The sequence below is a fragment of the Halichoeres trimaculatus genome, unplaced genomic scaffold (assembly GCF_033239565.1).
Source record: "Halichoeres trimaculatus isolate MK-OKI-2021-1 unplaced genomic scaffold, fHalTri1.1 fHalTri1_scaffold_16, whole genome shotgun sequence".
Classification (NCBI taxonomy): domain Eukaryota; kingdom Metazoa; phylum Chordata; class Actinopteri; order Labriformes; family Labridae; genus Halichoeres; species Halichoeres trimaculatus.
This window is the reverse complement of record NW_027437194.1, coordinates 8837183-8865136: the sequence shown is the minus strand read 5'-3', so window position 1 is coordinate 8865136 and position 27954 is coordinate 8837183. Positions and strand designations below refer to the sequence as shown.

At 39.4% G+C, this 27954-nt stretch overlaps 1 protein-coding gene across 1 annotated transcript; it reads left to right on the top strand.

The window, feature by feature from the left end:
- Positions 1–37: 37 nt before the first annotated feature.
- Positions 38–27954, top strand: homer1 (homer scaffold protein 1). Its single transcript, XM_074691209.1, has 9 exons — positions 38–1060; positions 18569–18725; positions 21351–21482; positions 21566–21658; positions 23836–23978; positions 25739–25898; positions 25981–26091; positions 26173–26253; positions 26336–27954. Exons 1-9 carry the CDS (start codon positions 1056–1058, stop codon positions 26522–26524), a joined length of 1071 nt encoding a protein of 356 aa, XP_074547310.1. The 5' UTR covers positions 38–1055; the 3' UTR covers positions 26525–27954.

Below are 27954 nucleotides of genomic sequence, written 5' to 3'. Positions count from 1 at the left end.
AGGTTTACGCGATGACGTAGCTGCATTAATGCTCCCTATAGAGCAGCAGCGGCGGAGGATGGAGCCGAGTCAATGAATGAGATGAGGACTGACAGGAGCAGAGGGAGAGGGTGAACCGGCCGATGGAGATTCAGCATCACATTTGGACTTTGTTTGAATCCTCATTTTAGAAGAATACGTGCAAAGGAAACTGACTGACTTCACGTGCGGAACATAAACCTGATGAATTTCAGGTTATCATCGACGTCTGTGAGGCTGAGCTGAGTCCTGGAGCAGGAGGAGGAGGAGGAGGAGGATGATAAAACCTGGAGTATGCGCCAAGTGTTTTCTGCCTTTTCTCCAAATAAAAAAAAACCGACATGAAGATCCCTCTTGGAGGAAGATGTCTACCTTCATCACAAAGCGGCATTAAAACCTACCATTTGTGGCAGTCAAACCGACTGGTTAGGGGGATTTGATGGCACAGAGGACAGCAAGAAAGAGCCAGCGGTTGAAACTGGGATTTATGAGCAGATTGAGGAGTGAATATTAAGTTTTCCCCCCTCCTGGAAGAGAATAACTAACATCTTCAGATGAACATGAACGGAGATTTCAAATAAGCTAGCAACGAATGGATAAAGCTAGCTTATTTAGACAGTATTTAATCGCTTTGACAACATTTTTGTGTCTCTTTTCGACTTTTTCGCTTTCTGTGGTGAGAACTTCACAAGCTTCCCTCGGTTATAAATCACTCTGCCTTTGCTTGTCCCGAGTTTAGCCTCATAATCCTCGTTTGACTGAGGAGTTTAATTTGGCTAGCTAACGGTAGCTTTGACGGCTAGCGCGCTCTCGGCTCTCGTCATGCACGCGCTTTGACACGTTCGCTCGCGTGAAACCAACACTCCCACTTCCACAGAAATGTACCCACGGGCATAACCACCAAAACAACACCGAGCCATGTCGGACTGAGAGCAGCGCCGTGGCTCCAGAGCGGCTTTAGTTGGATCAGAGCTAGCCTCCAGCCTCAAGAGACCACCGAGAGGATCATACTCAACTCGCCACCAAATCCAGAGAAAATGGGGTATGTAGTTAATTTGACATGAAATGACAAGCTGTGGGTTTTTTTGACTGACGAGTTTGTTTTGGCCGGATTTGATTAGTCCCATTCAGCAGAGTCTAAACTGCACTGTCTGCCTGTCAAAACGTCCGAGCTTGTCATCTATGTTAAGTATATGTGAAGTACTTACTACCAGGGGCGTGTCGATTCTTTTTCACAGGGGTGGCCCAACTCAAAATCATGCAGGGGGCACAAAGTATGCAGACACACTCACCCTCAAAATAACATCATCTTGCAATGTCTGTCCTTTTTTATACAAATGTTCTACATACGTTATATTCCTTTGTAATCCACAGTAGTTACTGGACAACTGTTTTTGATTCTACAAAGCAAAGATGATGCAAAAGACCCCTTTACAATTTATAGACTGTTACAGTACCAAAGAGTACAACAGTTTGTAAAGCTAAGCAAGGAAGTTAACCTGCAAAAATCCCAATTTTTACCGAAATATTGTCACTTTGAGGGATGGTGCATGCCTCCCAGCTTTGTGAGAAATTAGTGCAGGCATGGGCAAACTATGGCCCGGGGGCCACATGTTGCCAATTAAACGTTTTAATCCGGCCCGCCGAACTTGAAAAAATTAAAAGAATAAACCTTGTTAATGTTTTATTTTCCCTGCAATTCTGATGTTTTCCCACTAGATGGCGCACTGTAGATACATTGGCTTTGTTGAGGTGAAGCGTAGGCCTATTACTCCACGTTTGCACTTTACCCTCTGACCCATCAACCCTTCTGTTAAGATGAACGGACCTAAGAAAAGGAAAGTGGACAAAAGAAAACTCATTGAAACACATGGAAGTGCGCATATGCGCGCGGATAAGATGGAGTGGATCGTCAGCGATCTGTTACTTACAAAAAAAAAACAACTCAGGAACATGTCTTTATAAACCTTCAATGTGAGTTACTTGTCTGATTTTTATATAGAGACGCTCACATTTAATATCAAAATATCACACAAACAATTTTGACTCAATCTTTTTTTATTTTTTGTTTTTTCATTTCTAAAACCAGGACAGAAAAAAACGTGTTTCTCTGTAATTCCGTTTTTCCGTTTTGATTTTAAAACAGAAAAACAAAAAAACAAGTAAGTTTTTTTTATTTATTTATTTTTTATTTGTTTTGAAACAGAATGACGAAAGAACAAACCATACACGGATTAAAAATCCCATTATAATTCCATTCTCTCATATACTAATTTTAATTTCAAAACAAAATCAAAACAGCGAAAAATAGACCGTTATTTGTTGTCTTATTTTTGATTTGAAAACGAAAAATTGAATAACGAATCGTCATCAGTTTTCCGATTTTGGATTCTAAAACGGATATGGAATGAACGAATGATACCCTGATAGTTACCAAAGCACTCCATCCATCTGCTCCTGGTCCGGCCCCTTGGTCAAATGTTAGAACCCATTGTGGCCCACGAATCAAAAAGTTTGCCCACCCCTGAATTAAAGAGAGGATGGGGAAATTCAGCAACTAAACAGATATTCAGAGGACAGGCATCTTTAATGGATAAATCCAGTGTTTACACCAGATGTGACTCCAGTCTGGCTCTGTGCCTCCATGGTACAGGATCAGATAGGTTTCTGTTCAAGTCAAGACTGCTCCGTTGCAGTCTAGCTGTGTACCTGCCAGAGCAGCTAAGCAAGCCTCCTAATTTTAAGGGATGCCATTTCTGTAATGTGGCAATTTACAAAAAGCAGATTGAGTGGGACAGGAAATTATGCATGGAGATCCCATTTAAACACCAAGTGACTTTCAAACTAAAACAATCTGTGTCAAAACTAGATTGTATTTATCTTGACTACAACAACAAACGGACACAATGAGCAGAGCTAGACCAGGAGTCAACAGGTTTGAAGTTTTACAGCCCAACATGAACCAGGAGAGGATCATCTTTGGGGTGTGAAGGGTAAACTTGTGTCAATAAAGCAGAAACCCTCCCAAACCAAAGACACAGACCACTGAGTCTGAGACCAGGGTCATGCCAAAGGATCCAGAAACTGCATCTAGACAGAGAAATGCTTCGAATCTATCAGAAAAACAATAATTATGTATCTTAGGAATGATAATGAATATCCTTATTTAAACTTCCTCTTATCACTTACTGCCTATATTGAGTCACTGACACGTTCAGCTGAAGGTCTATAGTAAGCATGGTCACACTTTACTTCAAAACACTGGTTGGTCTGTGATGTTTGCGACCATTTCTTTCTGACAACCAACCACAGAACAAGCAGCCATTATTATGTTGCTTAAAGTTTGAAATCAGAGTTGAGCTAAGCTGAAGTTGTTGCTTGTAAGGAAGTCTAAAGGAACAACGTATCACGCAAAAACCTGACAGCATCAGTAGCATGAAATTTTTATTCTTCGTCTTTATGTATTGGCGGGGCACAATCTTCAGAGTGGTGATAATAAATGTATTACTAAACACCAGCAGTGGAAAGAGTGTGAGAGATGTTTAAACACAGATGAGTGGCAGAGAAAAAACAGACCTGAAACAACCACAAACCACAACGTGGTGTTGGTTTTGGCTGTTACTGGATTGGTGTGTGAGGAAGAATTGTAAACAAAGGAGTTAAAGGAAATGTTCTGCTGTTATTTCTGCATCTGTTGAATTCTCAGACAAACAGTGCAGATAATCTGAGAAAGAAAAGAAGATTTGATATCCGTGTAGAAAAACCTCTACCTTAAAAAATACAGAGAATGGACATAAAGGAGCTTTACAGGTTGCATTTTATGGTTCCTTACAGAAAGCAAACCCTGATAAATCTCCTTCAGACAGCTTTGCTCTTCTTCGTCACTCTTGGCTTTGTGCAGTGCATGTAGCAGAACCTGCAGATGTATGGTGATTCTCCTGATCAAGGGCGACCTAGTTCTTACTCCAGATGAAAGCAGATGATGTAGCATGTGATTGGTTTGTTGTCATATTGTGGTTGAGAGGGGGGTGGGGGTAAACTTCATGCAGAGCACATCCCCTATAATTCTCAAGGCCAATGGTTATAATCCAGTCAGCAATCAATTCCTCCGACACAGAAAGACGGCGCGTCCTGTGTGTGCACTTACCCCTTAATTAGTAAGTCACACTTAGCTCTCCCAGCAAGGACAGGAGCTTCTGTTCTTGGATAATAGATGGTTGTAAACAAGCCTTCCCTGCTGAAACTTGGCACTTTGAATAAAACAGGATCCAGGCGATTTTTTTCAGTTTAACAGCTCAGGCCAATGAGACAGCATGTTTTTACTCTAAAAACAGACACGAGCTTTGATGGCAACAGTTGCTGCTATAACTCACTTCTGTCGTTGTAATTTAAGTCCAACACATTCTGAGTTTTTGCTTAATGGAGAATGATTTTTATCGTTGCTCAAAATGTCTGTCCCTAAGTTAGATAGACATCCTTTAGTAAGCACTGGAGGAACAGACGATACGCAATCAGGTTTCACTTTTACTGGGCAACCCCAGATGCTCTTCCTCTTGTTATTTTGAGTAAAAGTGTTTTATCTATCTAACACTGACAGGAAGTTTTAGAAAGAACAGGAGCAGCAAAGGTTAAACGAGGACGTGCAATCAGATGGCTACCATCCTGATCACTTAACGGAAGTAGCCTTTAATACTTTTAATGGATTATACGTCCTAAACTTTAAATCCATTAAATTTAACACTATAGTGGACAGATCTCAGGGGAATGGTTAAGGTTTCAGAGGAATGTAAACGTCTATAAATGTATAGACGTTTACTGAGACGTTTGACGTTCATCTCCAGCATCACTCAAACACAGTTGCACCATGTTTCATGGGAGCAATAATGGTTCAAACTGAATGATACCTTAGGTATAAAAGTAAAAAAGAATTTGTAGACATTCTTTCACAAATCATATCAGTAATAGAAAAATAGGAAACAGCTGCCCAGAGTAACATGATTTGAGCAGACTGAGCAGGAAATGGAGCTGAAGTCAAACAGAGCAGGAGCTTGGAGGAATGTCACCTGTTCACCTTAAACCCCATTTATTGTTCTCAGAAAGCTTGTTGCCTCATAACGGAAAGATATACTGAGTGTGTTGCTTTTCACTAAGAGCAGGAAATGTTAAAAAGGACACAGTACATTATGTTGGTTGGAAAGCTTATCTTTATTAAACTAAACAATAACTGTATTGTAGTATGAGGTTACTTCATCCTAGCCTTTTGTTAACTATTGTTTGAAATCTCGGCCTTTTAACATGATGGGATATTTCCAATTCCTGGATCCACAAATTTAAGGTGACAGACACACGTGTACCAACTATCTCTTAAGGCAGTGTTTCTCAAATTGTGGTCCGCTGACCACTAGTGGTCCGCAAAGATCGTGAGGAAATTGTGTTTTTTTAATGGAACATTAACGAAAAAAAAGGGGGTGTGGGTGCGAGTTGTTTGGCTACTACTCAAATTGATAAAATCTACAAAAAATGGTTAGTAAAAGCATTGAGTACTTTAATCTAAGTACTTAAGTTTTTGAATACTAGAAATTTCAAGTGTTTTGGAATAATGTATCAGTAATGTAGTTATACTGAGATTTTTAAGGTCCATTTTCTCCCTCATTCTAAAAGAAAACAACTAACAAAACAGAGGAAATGAGTGCACTTTTTTTACTCTAGTCTCTGTCATTAAAAAAAAAACTTGTTCTGAATAAAGGGAAATAAAGAAATAAAATGTATAATTTTAATCGACAATACAATTGGAGTATAATCTATTTTCAAAATAATCGTTAGATGCAGCCCTAGCAAGTTGTAACATGTATGATTTGAATTTATAGCATATGAGTTTGTTCTCTGGGGTTTTATTCTGGGGCTATTTAGCTCGTGGTGGTCTGCAAAAGTTTTCTGGGGGAATGAATGGTCCTTGGTCTGAAAAAAAATTGAGAAACACTGTCTTAAGGTAATGACTAATGCACTGAACAAAGACATTAGAAGATCAAAACTTAAGAACACTACATCCAAACATATTTTGTTGAGATATTAAAAAGACTATAAGCAGAAAACAGGTTATGCACATGTTTACTGTGCTGTTGTGAATAAATACAACCCCCAACCTCAGGAGTGATCTGGCAGCACAGAAAAGCAGAAAATGCATCAGTTGTAAGTCTTTATTTCAAATTTAACTTCTGTTTTTGTCTTTATACTTTTACAATAATAGGTGAAAATGTAATTTTAGATGACAAAAAAAATTCTGAAGATGTCTTGCAAAACCACCAAGTTAGCTCATAGAACATTCTTTTATAAAACGAAATTAGCCAAAAACACTTTTTGTAAAAAGCAATAAGCAATCATGACACACACTGCAATATGTCCATTTTCACATTGGTAAATACTTGTTCTTGCCTTGTATTTAAAACTGCATCTTATGTCTTTTATTGTAGAATTAGAAACAAAATATGTGTTAAGTTTTGCACAGATGGCCTAGCAGTCTAGGTCGCGCTCCATGAGGTTGGCCCTTGCGCGGATGACCTGGGTTTGAATCCAGCCTGTGTGTCATTCCCCACTCTCACCCTGTTTCCCACTCTATTCACTGTCCTCTATCCAATTAAAGGCACAAAAAGCCTGCATTGTAACTTTAAAAAAGGGGTTTAATTTTATTTAAAACCATGCAAAAAGGAAAAATATGTTTTCTGTGACTGAACCAGGAACCAGGATAATGACTGTATCAGTGGAGTCAGATTAAATTAGGAAACACAGAAATTTAGGTAGCCTTGTTTCATAAAGATTAGGTAAATCAAGTATCCTGACCTTTTAAGACTGAAAAATTTAACTCTTTGCCTATACAACACTGAATATCTTTATGTAGAGGAATAACTAGTTGCTGCCTTATTTTTAAAATGAAATCGTTCATGCTCTCAGCTGACCCTTCACGTTTATGCAGATTGTAGCCAGCTCGGCTCATCTTTTTGTAACTCACTTCTTTCTCTCATTTCCTGTGTTGGTCTTTTATAGTTTTTATTTATATGTTTTTTTTATCAAGGTTAAAGAGGAGTGATCCAAAAAGGGAAAAAGACTTCCTGCTTTTATTATTGTATTTCTTCACTTATTACCCTCAGACATGGTGAAAGCAGCGGTTCAGACTCATGTCTTTCAGCTGTGCGTCTTCTTTCATCCCAAATCGTCTTTACATTTGCAGATAAACTCAGACACGCGCTGGTTCCTGTGTGCAGCTGAAGCTCTGTACGGCATATGGGAGTTTTAAACTGCAGGGTTGAGTCCTGCCAAGCGCCCGCTGCCTCCTCTCTGCGAGTGGGTTAACCGTCAGGGACACAGGAATCGGATTGGAACGTGAGAGCATGTGGGAAAGCAGGGGGACAGAGCGAGTTGGAGGATGTTTGCGGCTCATGACCAGCTCTGAGTCACGTGGCTGTTGCTATGACAACGCAGCAGCAGCAGCAGCTAAGTTAGTAATGCTGTGCTGTGTCTGTCTGCGCTGGGTGAGCACAGGCTGCAGCCAGCCAGACTCCTCTGACAGTGATTTCTCTTATTATGGACAGCCCAAATGTATTTCCTCTTGCTATTTGTGCCTCAAATTACAACTTATCCTTTGAATACTGTTTTTAAATTATAGAAATGTGATGTTACAAAGAGCTCAGATATGAGAATTTTAGTGTTTTGAATGCAGACATCAAATATTTCTGATATCTTTTTTTTTATTGGAGCAAAACAAAGCTCAGAGAAACTGCAGCATGCTTAGATAGTGTTCAGTAATTAACAGAGTGTTAAATGAGTCTGTAAATAACAAAAATAAATAAATAGAAAGTTGAAAACAGAGCACACTTGCAAACTTTGTCTTACAGCAGCACAATTTGAATCTTAGATGCATCAATTGAAGCTTGATGTGAGAGCCTGATTTGCAACAGGCTCTAATAAAGAACATGCTGAACAGAATTAGAAGATAATCTGAGCACATTAAAATGTAGTCATGGACAGAGCCAGTCTTTGTTCTCCGGTATGCAAACACTGGGGTCTGTGTGCGTCTTCTGTTCTCCGTCAGAACGTGGGGAACTGCTGATGTGATAACATCTGCGGTCAGATTCCTCTGTCAAAGCACTCGTCATTGAGACTCTAACGCCACAGTTTGTTTCATTGTGAAAAGGGATTATCGGCAAACAATCGCCTCACACTCTCGCAGAGCCACACATCACCAGGGCAGATTTTCATCTAGGCCAAGCTGACACCCTGAAATGTGAAATGACACGCTGAAATATTGTCCTTTAATACTGCGAGGCGCAGCGCTACGTTTTCAAAGTAGCGACAGAATCTGGCCTCCTGGTCTGATTCATGCTCTGATGCTGTGTTTTGTCGTCACTCAAGCCTTGACACAGTGCAGAAAAGTCACAGCATAACAGCTTTCCCACAAAATTGGATGCTTTGAATCAGAAAAACCTGGAAGGTCATGAGTTACTAGCTTTAGTTGGAGTCACTTTTGTTTTAAAGAGATTCTAAAAAAGACAAACAGCTGCACTTCAAGCTGATTACAGAGACCTAGAAGTGATTTTACTTTATGTCTGACAGAGTTTGATGAATGTTTAATTTACTTACTGTTGACGAAGATAGTCAGGTTGTGGTCACATATCTATCAGATGATGTCCAGGAGTCTTCATCCATTATATCCAGATCCATTATGCTGTATTTCCTCACTTACTGACGCTATTATTGTAGTCAACATGAGTAGCTGTGTTCATGCATTTTATTAAGATAACATAAAATAAGATAATCCTTTTTTTATGTAGGATATGTAAAATTATGACAAGAACAATATAACCTCATTTGCCATAAGATGATATTAAATACATGAATTTTAAAGACATCAATCTCATCAATATGATACATACTTTATTTAAAACCTATTATTCCATTACAGGCAGCTGAAGTTTTATTTTGCCCTTTTCTAAAAGGCTGCATGCATGCTTGCATGGGACATTTTTCCACAAAAAAATAAATCAATCAATAAAAAAACAACAAACTCTATAATTATGTGTGCTCACTTTACAAAAAAAAAAAATCATTAAAAAAATTCATTAAAATGAAAGTGTATATGCATGCTTACATGGGACTCATTGCTCATTTTTAAGAAGTTTCAGCAAGAATAACATCTAAATTGTTGCTCATTTTTTAAAAATAAGTTTTTTTCTGTATCAAAAGATACACATTTTTTTGTGTTTAACATCAAAAGAAAACACAAGGGACACAGGAGACCTAGTGGTCTTGGTTGCACCCCATGAGGTTCACCCTCGCCTCAAGGGGGTGGCCCGGCCTCAAGCCCAGCCAGCGACCCGTTTCTCACATGTCATTCACCACTCCCACTATCCACTGTCCTATCCTCTCCAATTAAAGACATGAAAAGCCAAAAAAATAACTTGGGGAAAAAAAAGAAAACAAACAGAAATCTTGGAGCATGCAGAAGTGAGAAAGTAGATTTTGTTAGACTGTAACTTCAGAAATCAGGGAGTGACACTGCATCCATCATAAGTCATTATGCACATGTGTCTCTGCAGTGTTCACATGATTACAGGACACACATTGATCTTTTCACTTTAACCCAGAGTGCTCACATCAAACACAAACCATGAAATGATTTGACAGGAGTTTGATCCATCAGTGGACGCCTTAATGTGGTGGCTTTATCGGACTGATTATGAGGATGTGCTGTTAGAGATCCTTTGCTGCTTTGATAATAGGGATAAGAATTTGCAACAGTCATTCGATATCAAAAAAAAAAAAGAAAACAACTTAGTGTGACTTTTGTCATCTTATTTTTTTTCCATTGTCTGTGATATAACAACTAGACGGTGGTTGTAGGGCCTCTGAAAGCTCTTTGTTTTTTTGCCATTAGATAACAAAAGAACATGAAAAAGCATCTCTGTCAGCTGCCGGGAAAACAGGTGCAGCACTTTGAGATTCAGAACTTGAGAAAAACACAGACGCCTGCAGTGCAAAAGAGTTCTGGGAGAAATTTCTGCAAAAGAACGAACAAAAAGAAATTAATCGGCATGACATTTGAATAGTCTTTCTTCTTAAATTCCTCATCCCTACTTTTAATTCAATACATGCAGGTGATGAGGATGTAAATAGTTAGTGTAAAGTAGGCCTGTCACGACAACAAATTTTGCTCGACGATAATTTTCCAAAACATTATTGCAGATAAACGATATTATTGTCAATATTATTTGGATTTTTTTTTCCATTTTTTCATTGATGTAATTATGATAAATGGGATAATAAAGTGAGTACACCATATCAAAAGCAAGAAACTTTAATTTCTTAAGAGTGTTTAACTGTAATTAAAAGGTCAGTATCTTTTAAATAAAATAAATTAAACCAAAAATATGATACATTTAACAAACAAGAAAGAGAAAAAATATATAATGACAATGAAATGGACTCTCTTTTAGAAAAAAAATACATGTCAATGAAAATAATTAATACTAATCAAAAACAATAAAACATAGAACCTGTCTCTAAAGAAAAAACAAAACTAAAAAAAACCCAACAACAACAACAATAAAAACTAGAGCCTAAATAAAAGGGAGTTTATACAGTTCCTACAGTTCTTGTCTGTGAAAAATTTTTAACATTTCTGGCTTTCAACCGTATTGAAGGGCTGCATTTCTTTGGCAATGTAGCTGTCTTTGAGCGCCCACCATTTGGCGCTTTTATTTCTACTTACTTTGCCAACCAAAAGCCTCAGTAAGAGCGGATTGTCAAAGAACAAGGCTCCGCTGCACCTCGCCTTCTTCTTCTCCGTCGCCACTATTTTCAAACAAATGCGACATATCAGCTCGTTAGTGTTTATGAGCTCACACTTTGTTCATTCTGATAAAAAACAAAATACTCCCACACTGGGACTGTGGCAGGCGGCTTTTAAACTGTATCTTTCGTGCCATCACTCATATTAGCAGGTGTTTCCTCCTTACCCCTCAGGACACTCGCTTTAGCTCTCTCCATGTGTACGCACGAGTAGCCCCGTCTTCACCCCAAAGATCGCATTTTTGACAGATGCTCACTTTGCTATAAATCCGCTAAATCCGCTATAGAACCTATGCACCCCGATGTTAGGAAAGATAGACGTAGTGAGCCATCTTCTCATTCAGCCTCTTAGGTCGAAAGAGAGGAGGAAAACAAACATGCATGCACATGACAGTTTATCGATGCTGGCAAACTTAGCGAGGACGTTTTTATTTATCGTTCGGTTAATTTATTTATTGATTATCATGACAGGCCTAGTGTAAAGTATCTTAACAATAATTCTCACATTTTCCTGTTACGTTTCTAAAGATGATCCCAACTCTGTAAATCTGCTCCGTCCCCATTTATCATAGACTCCTGATTAGTCTGTCTGTCAGTCTTCAAGAGGAACTAGATTTGATTGCCTGGCTCTGAGCTCAGATTCCCAGGTCTCCTGTGAGACTCCCTTCTTGTTCTCCTCTCTGGGATTCTTCCGTCATGTTTCAGTCAGTGTGTTAATTAAGTCAGCAGAGTGGAGACGCCGTTATTTAACGACAGACACAGTTAATCAGAGGAAAGACAATAACAGGAAGGTATACACGCGGGACTCACTGCAGCTCAGACGCTTAACTTCCTCTGACATGATTTACCTACAGGAGCTCTTCCCTGTTATCTAGCAGGACGTGTTCAGGACGAGTTGTTATGTAAAGGTGTCAGAACAGGTCGGGAGGGTTGATCCTGCTGTGACCTTTCATGCTTAATTGACTGAAAAGACTGTGTTATTCATTTGAGACCCATTATATTTGCACATTCATTGCCATTCTTTTAATTTCAGAGAGAAACTCTGAGTAATACCATCCGAGAAAAACAGGCTGAGCAACAAGTCTTGGAGATGTCTTTTCATTCATTTAATCATCATAACAAAGTTGTTTTGAATAGCAATTACATAATCTTGCATTTGTTTTGGCCACCAGTAGGTTTTCTTGTGTGTCCAGTGCATGAAAAAAAGAATTAAAGCCTTTTTTCTATTAAAAAAACATATTTTCCATTTTTTATTGATCCTCCAAAATTAGTAGTACAAGAAAGCTTTGAATAGCTGCAAGGCAATGATAAATCAGAGCATCTCAAGGCAGAAATCAGCCCTACTTGTGGATTTCAGCGACCGTTCAGCCCAGTTCCACCCAGAGACTCCTAGCTTGTGTTTTCTTTTAATCTAAGACCTCAGGACCTCGTCATCCATGCTGTCTGGATGCTGTCCAGCCCCTGCTGATCTCTGTGTGTGCACAGGTGGTTTCAGGTCACCTTTGGCATCACTGCCTCAGCTCACCATCTCTGTGTCAGTGTGCTCGCTCTGCATGCACTCAGAAATATGAAGCCTCGGATATAATATGCTGACTTTTTTTTTCTTTCCCTGCTCATAATTCCAGCCTGCCACCTTGAACTCCCTCTATGCAGGTGAAAGTGGTTTTCAAATCAAAATGAAACCAAACCGTGGCACTGTCTCTGCAGCAGCAGCAGCTCTGCCAAACAAATGTGGAAGCGTACCAACTCGCCCCGCAGTATCGATCTGAACTCAGATGAACCTGTCATCTCTGATCAATCGACCTGTTGTTTTTATAACCCTTCTAATCTCTGCTCGCTCAGACTCATCGCTCAGCGGCAGAGCCGCTGTTGTAGAGGCACGTAGAACCTCTTTGTACCACCGACATCCAGGGTCTGGAGTCTGTCAATCATCGTCCCCGGAACAGTGATGTTATTGTGCTCATGAGAGACAGCGCTCGTCCAGGTCTGTGTGGGCTCTGCTGCATTGTTCAGCTGTTATTTTAGAAGTGTGGGGAAATTAGCATATCTGCCCTCTCTTTCACTGCTTTAAAATAAAAACATCATTCCTGTTAGGTTTGATCCGAATCGCCCACACATGTGGCAGGAGGTTTAAGAAAAACACCCACATCTCTGTCTCTGTCTGTCTCTCATTTAACAATTCTTATTCAGTGTTTTCTCCCTTAACCTTTGACTTCTATTCCACTTTTTTCTTCTCAAACTTTACTTCCTTGTTTGTAAAAAATACAGAAGTTTTCCTGTTTTGACTTGTGCTGGAATCAAACTGCTGCAACTTTAAAATGAGTTCTTGTTCTTAAACTTTAAAATATACCAGACTTTTAGCCACAGTCGTGTATCGCTCACTCAGCTTCCATTCCTCAGCAGTCTTCAGGAAACTTCTCCTGACTAAAACTCATTCTTCACCTTTCCTGGAAGAGTTTTTTCAGGACACATTGTATCTTAAACTAAAACATCAATGACTGTCATTAGCATATCAATAATTTGACCTCGAAAATCAGGATGATGATATGTATTATTACCAACGATTTGTTGCACCACTATTCCAAACTATTTTGGTTTAGAAGAAAACCCTCTCCAGTGAAAGCTTTCTCATAAGCCACCAAATTCTGTCTCTCAAGGAAATATCTGTATAAAGAATAGGGACCTGGTATTGGGCCAATACTGGCCTCATTTCAAGGTATCAGGTACTCTTGAAGGCTTCTGATACCAGCAGTGGATATGCAGTGAGTAGAGTAAGTCCTCCTTGCCAGTAGTTACAATTAATGTTATCCCTTTACCAGCCAACAGGGTATAAAAGTTTACAATTGAAAAGAACTTGTGTACATCCTGAAGAATTGTTTTGCTGGTAAAGATTTAAATTAGGGATGCACGATATTATCGGCACAATATCGGTATCGGCTGATAAAAGCTTAAAAACGCGTTTATCGGCAGATATGAAAATTTCTGCCAATAGGCACAGTCAATAAGGTGCTATTCAGTTTGGATTATTATTATTTTCCATCTGAAAAATAAGCTCCTTAAATAAAATGTAGCACTTCATTTATTTGCACTGCAGAGCTCTGTGTCTGTCACCAGGTTGTTACAGTAGCTCTAAAATAATCAAATACAACTTGGTTTTGTTTAAAATGCATTTTACATTTAAAGTTCATGTGATCTAAAGAAATTATATTTCTGTATTTAAAAACTGAATGTCTTGAGTTTGGAAAAATAATACATTTCTTATTTATGGTTATATCAAATGTTTTTTTGTCTTGTTTTATGTGTGTTTCTTAAACATTTAAGACTGTCACAATAAGAGTAACATATAAATTCCAGTACAGGATAGACTTAGCTTTCTTTACAGTTAAAAAAGCAAACAAACTTGTGATTATCGGTATCGGTATCGGCCAAAAGGGGTTTCGATATATCGGCATATCGGATATCGGCAAAAATTCAAAATTGTGCAATCCTAATTTAAATGTTTCATAGTTTAAAGATTTGCTTTAGAAATTTTTGTCTTTTTGCCTAAAACATTACCCGTCTTATTCCACAATAGGGCATACAGGTTTTTATTTCACACTGTATCGGATCGTTAGTTGTCAATGCCCAAGGCCTAGGTATTGATATCAGTATTGGTATTGGAACCAGAAAAGTTGGATCGGTGCATCCCGAGTATCAAAAGTACTAAGGTATCGGTACAAGTACTCAAGAGGGATGAAGCAAATGAGCAAATGGGCGCTGCTTACCACCACAGAATTTGAGTATATTTCAAAACTGTAAAAGTTTGATGTTGTGGATAAATCAATATTAACTCTGCCTGTCAATCTGCTCGTGACTGATCAGATGGTGATTTTACATTATGTTCATGCTATGGTTTTAAGTGAAGTTGAACAACAGCAAGCAGCTGCCACTGTGAAGAAGTCCGCTGTGCGGCTCCTTTAAATGACAAGCCTGATTTTGTTTTATTTATTTATTTACCTTTATTTAACCAGGAAAAAGTCTCGTTGGGATTAAAAATCTCTTTTACAAGAGAGTCCTGGCCAAGACAGGCAGCATTTTACTTTGACGTCAGTTACGAGACGAGCGGCCAAAGCAGCTAAAATATTTTGCCGCTTTGGCTGCTGTCTGCTTTCTCGGGCGTGCTGCATTTGCCTCTTTTGCCTCTTTTGCCTCTTTAGGTGTGAATGCACAGTTACTGGTATCAGTCCGAAAAAAGTGGTATTGAGCGTCCCAAGTGAAAAATGTCAACAAACTTGATTCTGAGGAAGAATTCTTTAACAAGGAAAATGTGCTCTCCAGAAACTGAAATCTGAGCAAGTGTGCTTGTCTTTTTTTTTTAGAAAAACCTTTTAGACTCAATGTAAGTCACAGCTACTGAGAAGTCCAGAAAAATGTCTTTTTTAAGATATATAAAAATAACATTGGAAGATTTACAAAACTAAAGAAGAAGAAGAAATAAAATTTGTATATTTTCTCATCCCACTGGCAGATTTTATTTCTCTTTTCAAGCCACTCGGGTGACATTTTTCTGGACTTTTCGGGCTCATATTAAGTCAAATTAGAGAATTTCTACTTGACATAAAACATAACACTTTCTTAGATTTCAGCTTTTGCAGAAATCATACTTTATTTTGTTCTTTGTTAAATTCAAACCATCTTTATCATCAGTACCACTTACTAGCTAGACCTACATTGTCCCTGTTTTGCATTTTTAGCTCAGTAAATCTCTCTGAAGTCTTGTGAATCCTCTCGTTATGACTTTTTGTTTGTAAGGCAATATTTTGTCAAGTTCCTCTTTGGTTTTATTTTGAACATAAATCATCTTTAATGACTCTTCCTACATCACCCGCTGACTGCAGAGCTTCATTAACTCAGAGTAATGAAGTGATCATGGAGTTTGGGTTTATTTGTGTTTGGGAACGCTGAGGATGGTCTATGTTATGAAACCAGTTCAAATATTTGCAGATTTTTGTGATCTTAAAAATATGCGCTCTCTTTATTCCCTCAGCTGAGCCTTTCTTTTCAGGGGGAAGAGAATTGAATGTGTTTAGTGTGTGTGCCCTTGTGTGCCACTTCACTAAAAACATGTGAAGAGAGACAGAGTGTGTGTGTTCATTTGTCCATTAACACTCTTGTTCTCGCTGTAAAGGCCTTGTGGGTGTTCTTTTTCCCTCATCAAGTCACTGGTGGTGTAGCAGCACAGCAGACCAGTGAATAATGGATGTGCTGGGATCTGGGACACAGTTTCTCTCACCTTCCCCTGATTCACATCATTCCTCCATACTTCTCTCTCTACGCGGCAAAACACAGCCTTAGTGTCACAGCTGTTTGATGGATCCCAGAGAAATTTGGCACCAACATTGGATGAAAGCTGCTGACTCTCACAGCCAACATGAGTTGGGCATCTTTTTGTTGTGAAGTGTTAAGAGAGGTACCCAGGATGAGCCTTGATGTTTGAATAATCATTAATTAACACAAAAAATGACTTTTTATCTCACCTTGAAAACGTGTTTTTTCATTAGTCCCTGGTTGTAATGCAAAATAACTGCCAGATGTTGTTTGTAGGGCATTATTGCTACAAAATAACAAAATCTTCAGTAAACTTGAGAAAGCATCAGTGCCAGTGGCCTCAAAAAAAGGAATGGTGCTTTTAGATACAGACTTGAGGAAAAACTGAAAGACTTCTGAAGCATCAAAGAGTTCTGGAAAAAACCTCAACAAAAAAACAACAAAAATGGGTTTAAGTGCAAACTCAAACAGTAAAACTAGACAATATACATGATCTTTTTGTTGTGTTTGCAGGATGATCTGCAGATCTAAGTATGTCAGTTACACACATTAAAATTCTTTTAAATCTTCTCTGTCAGTGCCAAACCTCCTCTGCTGTTAGTATTGACTCGATTTAAGCTTCTGAGCTTTTCAGTTCCTAGATATTATTTGCTTTATTACTTTTCAGTCTAAATTTATAGTCAGTATTTGTCAGTGTTAACAGACTCAAATTATCTGTACTGCAGCAAGCCACCAGGGGGTGATTGCACTATTTTAGGTTTCATATTTGTGAGGCTGTTAGTGTGTTACTGTGAGATAGATTGTGATGAAAGTTTTGTGCATATCATTAACTGTATGCCTTGATCAGTTGTAGTTCAGTGCCGTCATCAAGTCAAAACTTTACATCTAGTACTCTCCTGTATGTCCAATTATCAATAAACTATTGCAGTATTATTCTCAGTAGTACTTTCTGTTTAGAAAAATAACCTTGGCTCATTTTTCTTGACGGTATGACACACTACATTCTAAATGTTGACATCTCACCAGTCTTGTAGCCATTGAAGTGGGCTTGGGTCTCACATCTTAACCAGAGGTTGAATCCAAGTGATTTTTGTTCTTCTTCAACCCACGAATCTTGTGCCTCGATATTTGTTTATGACTAGGGATGGGTACCGAATTAGGTTCTTTTATTACAGGTACCGACTGACTGAATTCTGTCTGCTGTACCAAGTGCAGATTCCCATAAAATCAAATGGTACCATGTAGAGCTGAAACAATTCCTCAATGATTCGAGGTACTCGATTACAAAAATTACACGAGTAATTTTCTCCGCCTCAAGGAATCGTTTAATTTTAAAAAAGATCAAAGAGTGGAATTTCAAATAGAGCTGAGGCCATTTTAAGAGAGTTTTCAAACCCCTCAAGCTACCTCTTATACAAAATAGCAACTAGCAACAAATCTAGCTTCTTTTCTGGAGTTTGGAGACTAATGGGTCATTCTACGAAACTGGTGCCATTTGGGGCCGCAACATTTGATCAGATGTACAAGGCACAAAAATTGTGTCAAAGAGTGTTTACAAATTTTGGAGCTACCAAAGCAAGTGCTCTTATTGACATGCTGTATCGGAAAATTCTATTTCTTAAAAAGAAAAAATTTCATTTGAAAAATAACTGCTCTTTAACTAAACAAAAATGTATTTTATCCGATTACTCGATTAATCGATGGGATATTCAGTAGAATACTCGAATAGTAAAATATTCAATAGCTGCAGCCCTAGTACCATGTTTAGGTACCTAAACATATCCTCGTGACTGTGGAAGAGTAGGCGATTTTCCATGCTGGACGTAAACACGGCATTCCAAGTTCATATACTAAGAAATAAATGTGTTCACTGAAAAACTTTGAGATTTTATTATTAAACAAATCAATATTTATTATCACATAAACACACACAAGAGTACCTGAAATTGGTACCGCTGAGTACCGATACCGATTGCCAGGTACCGGGCATCGGCACTGTATTGTTTCAAATGTGAAAGGTAACCATCCCATTTTGTGACCAAAAGTCTAGCCAACAAACATTAATACAATGAGAGACCAAACCCATTGACTGAAGAAAATAAAAACAGTAACACAAAAACAGGCTGGTATCCAGACGTTGGTGTTTACCTCCAAGCTTCAATGTGTCCGTCTCTCTTTGTCTGCCAGAATGAAAACTTTTGCAGGTTTGCAGAGCATAAATTATGAATGTTGGTTTCAAACACACATGTTGCAACTTTCTGTCATATTTATGTAATTTGGAGCAACCACAGCCCGAATTTTCCTCCTAATTCTTCGTGCTGCATATTTCAGGGTGTTAAGTCCTTTAACTTGGCACTTATTGTGCCATCTCACTCCTTGTGTTTCCTTTTTCTCTGCACAGAGAGCAGCCCATCTTCAGTACACGGGCCCACGTCTTCCAGATCGACCCGACCACCAAGAAGAACTGGGTTCCCACCAGTAAACACGCCGTCACAGTCTCCTACTTCTTTGACAGTACCAGGAATGTCTATCGAATCATCAGTCTGGATGGATCCAAGGTGTGTGTCAGTGACTTGAGTTAAGACCGTAGCCTTTAGCATAACCTCCACATTGATAAGTTTCTCTGACTGTTCTTCTGTCTGATAATGAACCCACAGCCTGTCTGTGCCTGGTCCTGGCCTCTCTGTGCTGGAGCTGTGACGGGGAGGCCGGCCTGTCATATTTCTGTGGCAGTGATTATTTTAGTCTGGAGAGAGGTGCAGGGGTGGAGTTAGCATACTTATGTAAGAGCCTCTCACACACAGAAGCTGCTGTTGTTGTTGAACCAACAAGTTCTGCTGTGTTGGGCTGCAAATAGCAGCGATTGGGTGGGCTGGTGCTGGAGGACATTATTATCCAGACAACAAAAAGTCTGAGAGAAAGACGACAAACAAAGACAGATGCCACATGATGACATTTCTCTCTCTGGCTGTGCTTCAGTGTGGATTTAAAAAGGGGAGAAAATGTTTTAGGAAAGAAACTGCATGTACCAGAGGAATGTGCTCCACCACCCACCTTAAAGTTGGGACAATGGCCTTCAGTTCTCAGAAACATCCTTCTCTTGAGTGTGTTTGCTTTTTAAAATCACAGAATGAGTGGAAAACAATCAGAGATAAATCTAGATGCTGAAAACCAGACGTTTTGACAAGGATTTTTTTTTACAGCTGGTAAAAAGCTCTGAGATCATTTTGGCTCAGACTTTATATAGGTTGACATGTGGCATCAAAGTCCCAACCAATCAGGTCTCAATCTGTACTGAAGTTAAGCTTTAAACGTTTTAAAGAGGTTGAGATAACGGCCAAAACAGGCCAGATATGTCTCCCGTCACAGCATCCAATCTGATCGATTTCTAATCAAGTCAGGATATGCAAGTCTCCTCACTTTGCTGGATGCCGGAGATGTGACGCATTAATTTCAAAAAGCAGATCAAGTGGGACAGGAGGTCCTGCATAGATTCCACCTAAAAATATTTAAAACACACATTTAGCTTGATTACAACAAACCAACACAATAAGTGAAGCCAGACCAGGAGTCAATAGTTTTGAGGTTTTACAGTCCAACATGAACCAGGAGAGGATTATCATTGGGAAGGGAAGTGCGGGAACTCCTCAGTCTGTGACTCCAGCTGTTTGGAGGTCCTGCAACGCACCACACTGAACACGCAGCCAGTGTGAGTTGATGGATAAGAGAGCACACAGGCAGTACGCAACGGAATCTGACCAGAAATGCATCTGGTGTATTTCCAGCATAAGACTCTTTAAAAGCTTGATATTTATTAAGCGTGAAGAAGAAAAGACAAAATATATCTGCTTAACTGTGTGTGATTTGTTTACTTTATAGAAAGTGTTGAAGTGGACTAGGGCTGAAATGACTCCTTGTGATTGGATCACAAAAAATAATTTAAAGTGATACTCCGGGATGGAACAAGTTGGGTCCTATCACAAGGTTTGGGGCAGAAATTACCCCTACAGCAGTGTTTTTGTGCAGCAGAAGCCCAGAGCGCTCGCACCAAACACCCCCTCCCTGCTCATCTGCCGGTTTCCTCTGCACTCAGATGGGGCCAATTTTTACTTGACCAAAAACACAAATAAACGGACTCCCACCGAAAAAATCTGATATCGGTCTGCATTCACACTTTATTTAGAGAATTTTCAGCAAGTTATTTTCACACAAAACACCGCTAAATAAGGCTCTAGTTCTCATCGTGTCTCTTTGTCCTGGCAGACTACCTGCGTTTGTTTATATCTGGCACGCCGCGCGCGGACTGATACACCAAGCGGCGAGCGTCTCGTAGCCAGCTGTGGCTCTGCAGCGGAGGTAGCGCCGTTTTACGCCATGATGAGAACTAGAGCCTTATTGAGCGATGCTTTTGTGTGAAAGTAACGCGCTGAAAATTCTCTAAATAAAGCGTGAATGCAGACCGATATCAGATTTTTTTGGTGGGAGTCCGTTTATTTGTCAAGTAAAATATGGCTCCTTCTGAGTGCAGAGGTAACTGGCAGAGGAGCAGGGAGGGGGTGTTTGGCGTGTGCGCTCTGGGTTCTGCTGCACAAAAACACTGCTGTAGGGGTAATTTCTGCCCTAAACCTTGTGATAGGACCCAACTTGTTCCATCCTGGAGTATCACTTTAAAGGAATTTCCTCTACCTCGAGGAATCATTTAATTTTAGATAGGTCAAAGAATGTTATTTCGCCCAGACTACTTTTGATGTGGCATATAGAACACTGCAAAGACTCAAAATCTTATTAAGAATGTCTCATTCCCAGTTAAAATGTCTAATATCTTGTCAGATCGTATTGAACTTAAAATATATCAGTTGTGGCAAATTTTCATTTAAAAAATAATTGTTCCTTAACTAAACATAACTTTGTTTTATCCGATTACTCGATTAATTGGTGGAATTTTCGGTAGAATACTCGAATACTAAAATATTAGATGGCTCCTGCCTGAAGTGGTCTAAGCTTTAAAAGAATCAGAAAGAGCAAATAAAAAGTGACATGACTTCCTACAAAGTTGTTTTGCACATTAAATCCCTCATTGGTTTTCTGCCGAGCAAAGACTGAGAATACAAGCCCCTGCAGATACACACACACAAATACCATATTTGTTTTAAACATGTTTCTGTCTGTTCTGTCCTCTTCAGGCCATCATCAACAGCACCATCACCCCCAACATGACGTTCACAAAGACATCGCAGAAGTTTGGCCAGTGGGCCGACAGCCGAGCGAACACGGTCTACGGCCTGGGCTTCTCGTCAGAGAGTCACCTGGTCAAAGTGAGAACAGGAATCTTAGTTTGTAAACCTGAAGTTTTTGTTGTTGAGTTGCTTTTGAGTTGCTCACCTCTGTTTACTCTCAGTTTGCAGAGAAGTTCGTCGAGTTCAAGGAGGCGGCACGGTTAGCAAAAGAGAAGTCTCAGGAGAAGACGGCGCTCAGCAGCACTCCCTCTCAGGTAACTGAAAACCACCAACGCTGCTGTGGTCTTTGTGCTTACTCAGTTCACCTCTTCACTGACACATTCTGACCATAGGTGGGTTTTTGGCATCAAACTTGAAGGAATCACAAAATCAGGAAACGAAAGAGTTTTTGGAGCTGTGTTTTTGTCTTAGTGGATTCTTCTCCTGAAGGAAGCATCTCAGAGTCTCCTCCATTAGCGAAAACCTGAATGAGTCAGTTTGACAGATTACACCCCACCAGACTCAGCCTCTCAGCCTTGATGCTTTTCTAAACGTGCTGTTTGATGCTGACACTAACTTCAAATCAACTCGAACACGATATATTGCTCCAGCCTTACAGCAATGTCAGAGAATCTGACTGTTACTCTGGTGACCTTATTTGTCACAGAGCTCATTTTCACAGTCACTTTTTGGCTCCTGCAAACCAACATGAAAGTGGATTTTTAGTCTGATCTACAGCTGCTAATTTATAATCCACATAAGTTAATTTAAATGAAATAGTTGCTGCTTTAAAGCCTCATCAAAGTATAATAACAATTCATGTTACACTAAAGCCAAGCTGTATGGATAAATATCGTCATGAGGTATTGATGTTTTACTCTGCGTTTTAACACATTGATCTACTGAGTTAACATTTTTTGGCTCCTCACCCTCCTTCATGACTCCTCCTCAGAGCGGCACAGTAAGAAGGAACCTGTTGTCAGTCAACAAACCAGTCATAAAGAAGGTAAAGACGTGACCGCCCTGGCCCGTTCTTCCCCCAGTCTGACCCCTGGTTTATGACTCAAACTACCCTGAGGTTTCTCCTGTTCTGACTGCAGTGATGCACCTGAATTATCCTGACTGTGGTTGAGTTATCCCTGTCATCTACGGTTAAGACCCCTGCCTATCATCCTGGTGTCAGACAAACCACCAGAGGAACCCCTGATCCAAATAAAGCTCCCACAAATGACCCTCTGCTTCTCCTCTCAAGCTCTCAGAAAGTGACAATACCTGCTCCAATGAGTCAGAAAAATCAGAGTTTGAATTCTAAAACCACCAGTTTGAAACATTTTTATTCTTTATGTGTCATCCTTTAGAGAGAAGTCATCAAAAAAATCATACCTTGATTCATTCAAGCTCAAATCTTGTTAATTTCCTAGAGCTTTGAGGTCTTCATCCTGTTTAATGAGGGTCATGTTAAAGGAACTGCAAAAATGTGTGTGTGTTTTTTTTACTTCCTGTTGAAAGCAAAATGACAAGACTGATACTAGGAGAGGGTTAGCTTAGCCTTTTCCTGTAAAAACTGTACCTAGCAGAGCTGCAGTTCCAGAAATTTGAGCTGTGCTGTGATACCAGTAAAAATCAAACCATATTGATATATTTCAATACTACCGCAACAAAAATTGAACTCCTGGGCACCCAAATGTTTAGTCTGTCTGTTTGGATGGCAGAGAAACTGCAGGAAAAATTTCTACCATGCTGAAGCTAATGGTATCCAAATAAACAAACAGTTTGAGGTAACACAGACAGTTAAACGAGAAAAAAAATATGATTTTTCTAAAATATCAAGACAGAGATGTTTTGTATGCATATTTTAGAAAAGTAGAAGAGACTTTTAAGTATAAGTATTATCAAAAAGTTTATTAAAACAATAAAGTCTATTATATTTTTCTACTTTATTTGATTTTCTCATTTAATTGTGTTAGCTGATGGTTGAAAATATGACTATAGATAATTTTTTATAAGCTTTTGATGTTTTTTAAAGGAGAAATCACAAAGGTGGTGTTGTATGAAAACACAGGAAATTAAAAAGTATTTTTAAAAAATGATATTTTTACAAACTAATATCCCAGAACACTTGATATGTTGAGCTAATAAAGGTTATAAATGCCACATTTTGTCTCAGGAAGTGATTCACTGTTTTTTTTGGATTTGTGGACCAAACAATGATGAAATAATCAGGCACAAAATCTGCAACGAAAGCAATAAGTTTAAGTATAACTGGTGAAAGGAGGCTAACTGTATCCCTTTGTTTACAGTCTTTACGCTAAGCTAAGCTAAGCTAAGCTAACTGTAGATATTGGCTTTACAGTTTCAGTCTTCTCATCAGACTTTTAACAGGAAAGTTAAAGACTTTAACCAAACTCTAACAGCATGATTTGGTTGCTGTTTCATCGCTCTGTCCAATCAGGAGTCAGCGCCTGGCGATCTGCTGTCCCCTTTGACCCCAGAGAGCATCAACGGTACAGAGGACGAAAGAGCCACACCAGAAGCACCCCACATCCCCGAGGCCAGAGGGGAGCCTTCACAGAATGCATTGCCCTTCTCACAAAGGTAGGGGAACGCTGACGCGACTTGTCCATCAGCGTCTGTCAGCTGATTTAAAATGAAACGAGCACATCAAAGCTCAGATGTGTTCGTCCATTCATCCATTCATTATTAATGTGCTCCCTGTGAGCCTCCAAACAGCTTTAAGGCTGTACATTAAAAGACTTCATGTGCTGCCCATCAATTATAAACGCTCAGAGGGGAGATGGTTCAGGCCACTGGGCTTCAGAGGATGTTGAGCAACAGGAAGCAGTCATAAAAACATGAGAATGAACATTTTAACTTTTTTTTTTTTTCTGTGTCATAAAGGTTAACCTTGTATATTAAGGTTCTTTTGTCAACTTTGAGCTCTGATTTGATGATGATTTGTTTCAGTCATGAAGCAACCCTTGCCCCAAATTGTGTTTTTTTAGTAAAGCCAGACCGATAGGGGATTTTTGGGCCTAATGCCGATACTGGGGGCAAAAAGAAGTTGATATCTGATATATTGAGTGATATCCGATATATCCGCTAATATATAATATGTTTATTAATATACACAGGATAAAAACTGTATATGAACTCCAATTATTACTAGCTATTGAAAAGTTTCATCTTCCATTTAACGCATGGGACTTAAGTAGATTTTAAGTAACAATGTAGCTGCTTTCAAAACATGCAATAAATACAATTACATCAAAATACATTGAAACATTTTCATAAATTATTTCAACAAAGACAATAACTTGTGAATTTATAAGAAACATTTTTTTAAAAATAACGTTTTATGATCGGCTACATTTTGGCCGATGTTAATTAATCGGTGACAGGCTATAATCGACCTGCCCGATTAATCGGCCTGCCCAATTAATCGGCCTGCCTGATTAATCTGTCAGGCTCTATTTTTTAGCTTCCAGAACTTGATTGTTTTGGTTGCTTGGTTGTTTTCTTTAAGTCCTGATTGACAATTTGTCGCAATTTTGGCCCCAAAAAATCAAATCAGGGTCTATTTTGATGCCATAACTGCTCAGTCTGAGGGCTCTCTCTGCACACGCTCAGTCAAATGTAATCCGGAAGCAGACAGTTTGTTTACATTTATTAATGTCTGATAAAATACAGCCAGCAAGATTCTGAGTAATATAAAACACACCTAAATTTACAGAAAGGATTTGATTGAAAATGTTTAAAATCTGACAAAAAAAAAAAAACCTTTAGCCTCACGACATATTTCCATCTGAAGACTCTTTGAGTTTCTGATCCACAGTGAACGACCTCACAGTGGTGGACACTGACACATGTGACACCTGATAAGTTTGGCAGCTCCTCGTGCTCGGGAAGCCTCAGCTACTTTTAGAAAAAGTTCCAGAAATAGTGAGAGCTGTCTGCTTCTCCTGCTACGTTTGGTTATTTGTTTGTCTGGCTTGTTTACCTATTGTGGATCAGTGAGGGCTGACTTGTTGCATGTTTTATAAGACAAGGTCAGAGAGCTCTATTGAGGGAGCAAGTTTCAACAAAAACATTCAGAAAAAGGAGATTTAAAGTTCTCACAAAGACTCCATGGAAATACACTGAGGTGAAAAATGAATGAGAGAGTAAAAGAAAGGCCTTAAAATGCTGTTAGAGCTCATGAACAAGTTCTGATTAATGTAAAAAAAAATCAATAACAAGTGTTTTAGCACCCTCTGCTGGATGAACTGCTGCAGTGTTAAGCTGTGCCTTTCTACACCTTGTTTTCCTGCTTTAATTTTAGATACAGAATCTAAATTCTGACTTCCTCTCCTCCTCAGTTCCTCCAGCATCAATAAGCACTGGGAGGCGGAGCTTGCAGCACTGAAGGGAAACAACGCCAAGCTGACGGCAGCTCTGCTGGAGTCCACAGCCAACGTGAAGCAGTGGAAGCAGCAGCTGGCAGCCTATCAGGAGGAAGCAGAGCGGCTACACAAACGGGTACCAGCTCTCAGATGAACAATCCAACATGTTGGTGGTTGTTTTTTGACAGTTTGCTGATGGTGAGGTGTTTGTTTTCCAGGTGACTGAGCTGGAGTGCGTGAGCGGCCAAACTACTGTGATCAAATCCCAGAAAACAGAGCTGAACCACACAATAGAGGAGCTGGAGCTGGCTCTGAGGGCCAAAGAAGAGGTACGGAGTCTAAAAACAGAGCAGAGTAAACACACCTGTCTGTTTTTGTCTGAATGTGAACTGTTTCTGAATCACCTGCAGGAGCTGGAGAGACTGAAAGCAGAGGTGGAGAGTGCCAACGAGTTCCAGTCTCAGAGAGAAGCGCTCACACAGAAACTAAAGGTGAGGAAACACAGCTGTCTGGATTATAAGACTGAAAACATTCGACACACAGCCTTTAACACAGAGTTTTTTTTTATTCCAGGACACAGAGTCGAGGAACCAGGCGCTGGAGTCTCAGCTGAGTGATCTGGAGCAGCGTCTGGAGAGCAGCCAGCAGGAGCAGGAGGACTTCAGGAAGAGTCTGCGCACGCTGCTGGAGCTGCTGGACAGTAAGATCTTTGAGCTGAACGAGCTGAGGGACACACTGGCCAAACTTCTGGAGGGCAGCTAGAGGAAGAAGGGGGACGCTCCACATAGACTCTGAACCCACCATCACCACTGCATGATGGACCCACCACACAAAAGACCACTTGAATCTTTTTTAAATGACAATACGTGTAGAAGGAAGTGTTTACACACAACTTATGCATCAGCATCTCACACACACACTCACACACACACATTTTTTGCTATGGTTCACGTTTACAAACACGCCAAGCAGAAGCGGCTTCGCTTGGACCATGCCTTCCCTCCGCTCTGACGACACGTTCAAAGACTCTGAATGAACTTTGATTTATTTACGTCTCTGGACGTCGTCAAGGAGACAGACGCTGAATTTTCTTTTTCACATTTTCTGCTTCTTTAATCATTAAAAAAACTTTTTGAGCTTCGCTGTGGTGCATTTTTCAGTCGCCATGGAGTCGACAGCTTTTTCTTTTCTTCCTCACGTCATCGTCAGCCAAATAAACTGTAGAGAAGGACTCATGAAGAGGACGCTTCACGTGTTTCTCCTGTGACTGAAATCCACCGATGAACTGCCAAATGTTAAAAAAGAAACGGCCGGTGAGGACTTTTGTCTTATTCTATTCTTCTACGATACACAAGCAATACAAAAGGGAGCTCCAGAGAGTGAAAGAAACTCTTTCCACTCTCACTTTCAGGTAATTTTACTCTCCCAAAAAGCTTTGAGCGAGGCGGGATTTGATTCTTTGCTCTTTCTTTCTACACTTTTTTTAAAAAACGACTTCATAGTGCACTTGTAAAAATGGAGTCTGTGTGTGTGAGTGAATCTTTCCCTCTTTGTTTTGACTTGAAGTGCAATGATCGAATCCTCTTTTTCTTAATTTATTACTGAAATTGTACACAAGCAAAGATCTGATTTCACTTTTTTATTGTCTGGTACTCGAGTGTTTTCGATGGTTTAGCTTTTATTTGTTTGTTTGTTTTGACAAACTGGCAATATCTGTGATCTGTTTCTGGACGAAGGTGAACATTTGCAGGTTGGACTTGAAGAGAATCTTCTTTTCTTTTGCCAAATAACACTTTTCTCTTGTACAGATTTGAACTTTGCAGCTGTTGCCTTTGGTACAGAGATGCATCAATGGTAGCTAAGAGGAGGTACTTTTATTTTGGTGGGATTTACTATTGCCAAAAAACACAGCTTCATGTTTGGAGAGGAAGAAGGTACGTTTACCTGAAGAACACTATTTAAGGGCTCGTCGTTGTCGTCGTCGGTACATTTGGGAGACTTGAATGATTTTATCACGGTGAAATGATAAATATAACAGCTAAAGGCGAAAAATTTGACTTTTAAATGTTGATTATTATTATTATTATTATTATTATTATTATTATTATTATTATTATTACCACATGCTTCAAACACAAATTGTAATTTTGAGTTTCTAGTAAAACTAAAGCAAACAGCAAACATGGTTGTGG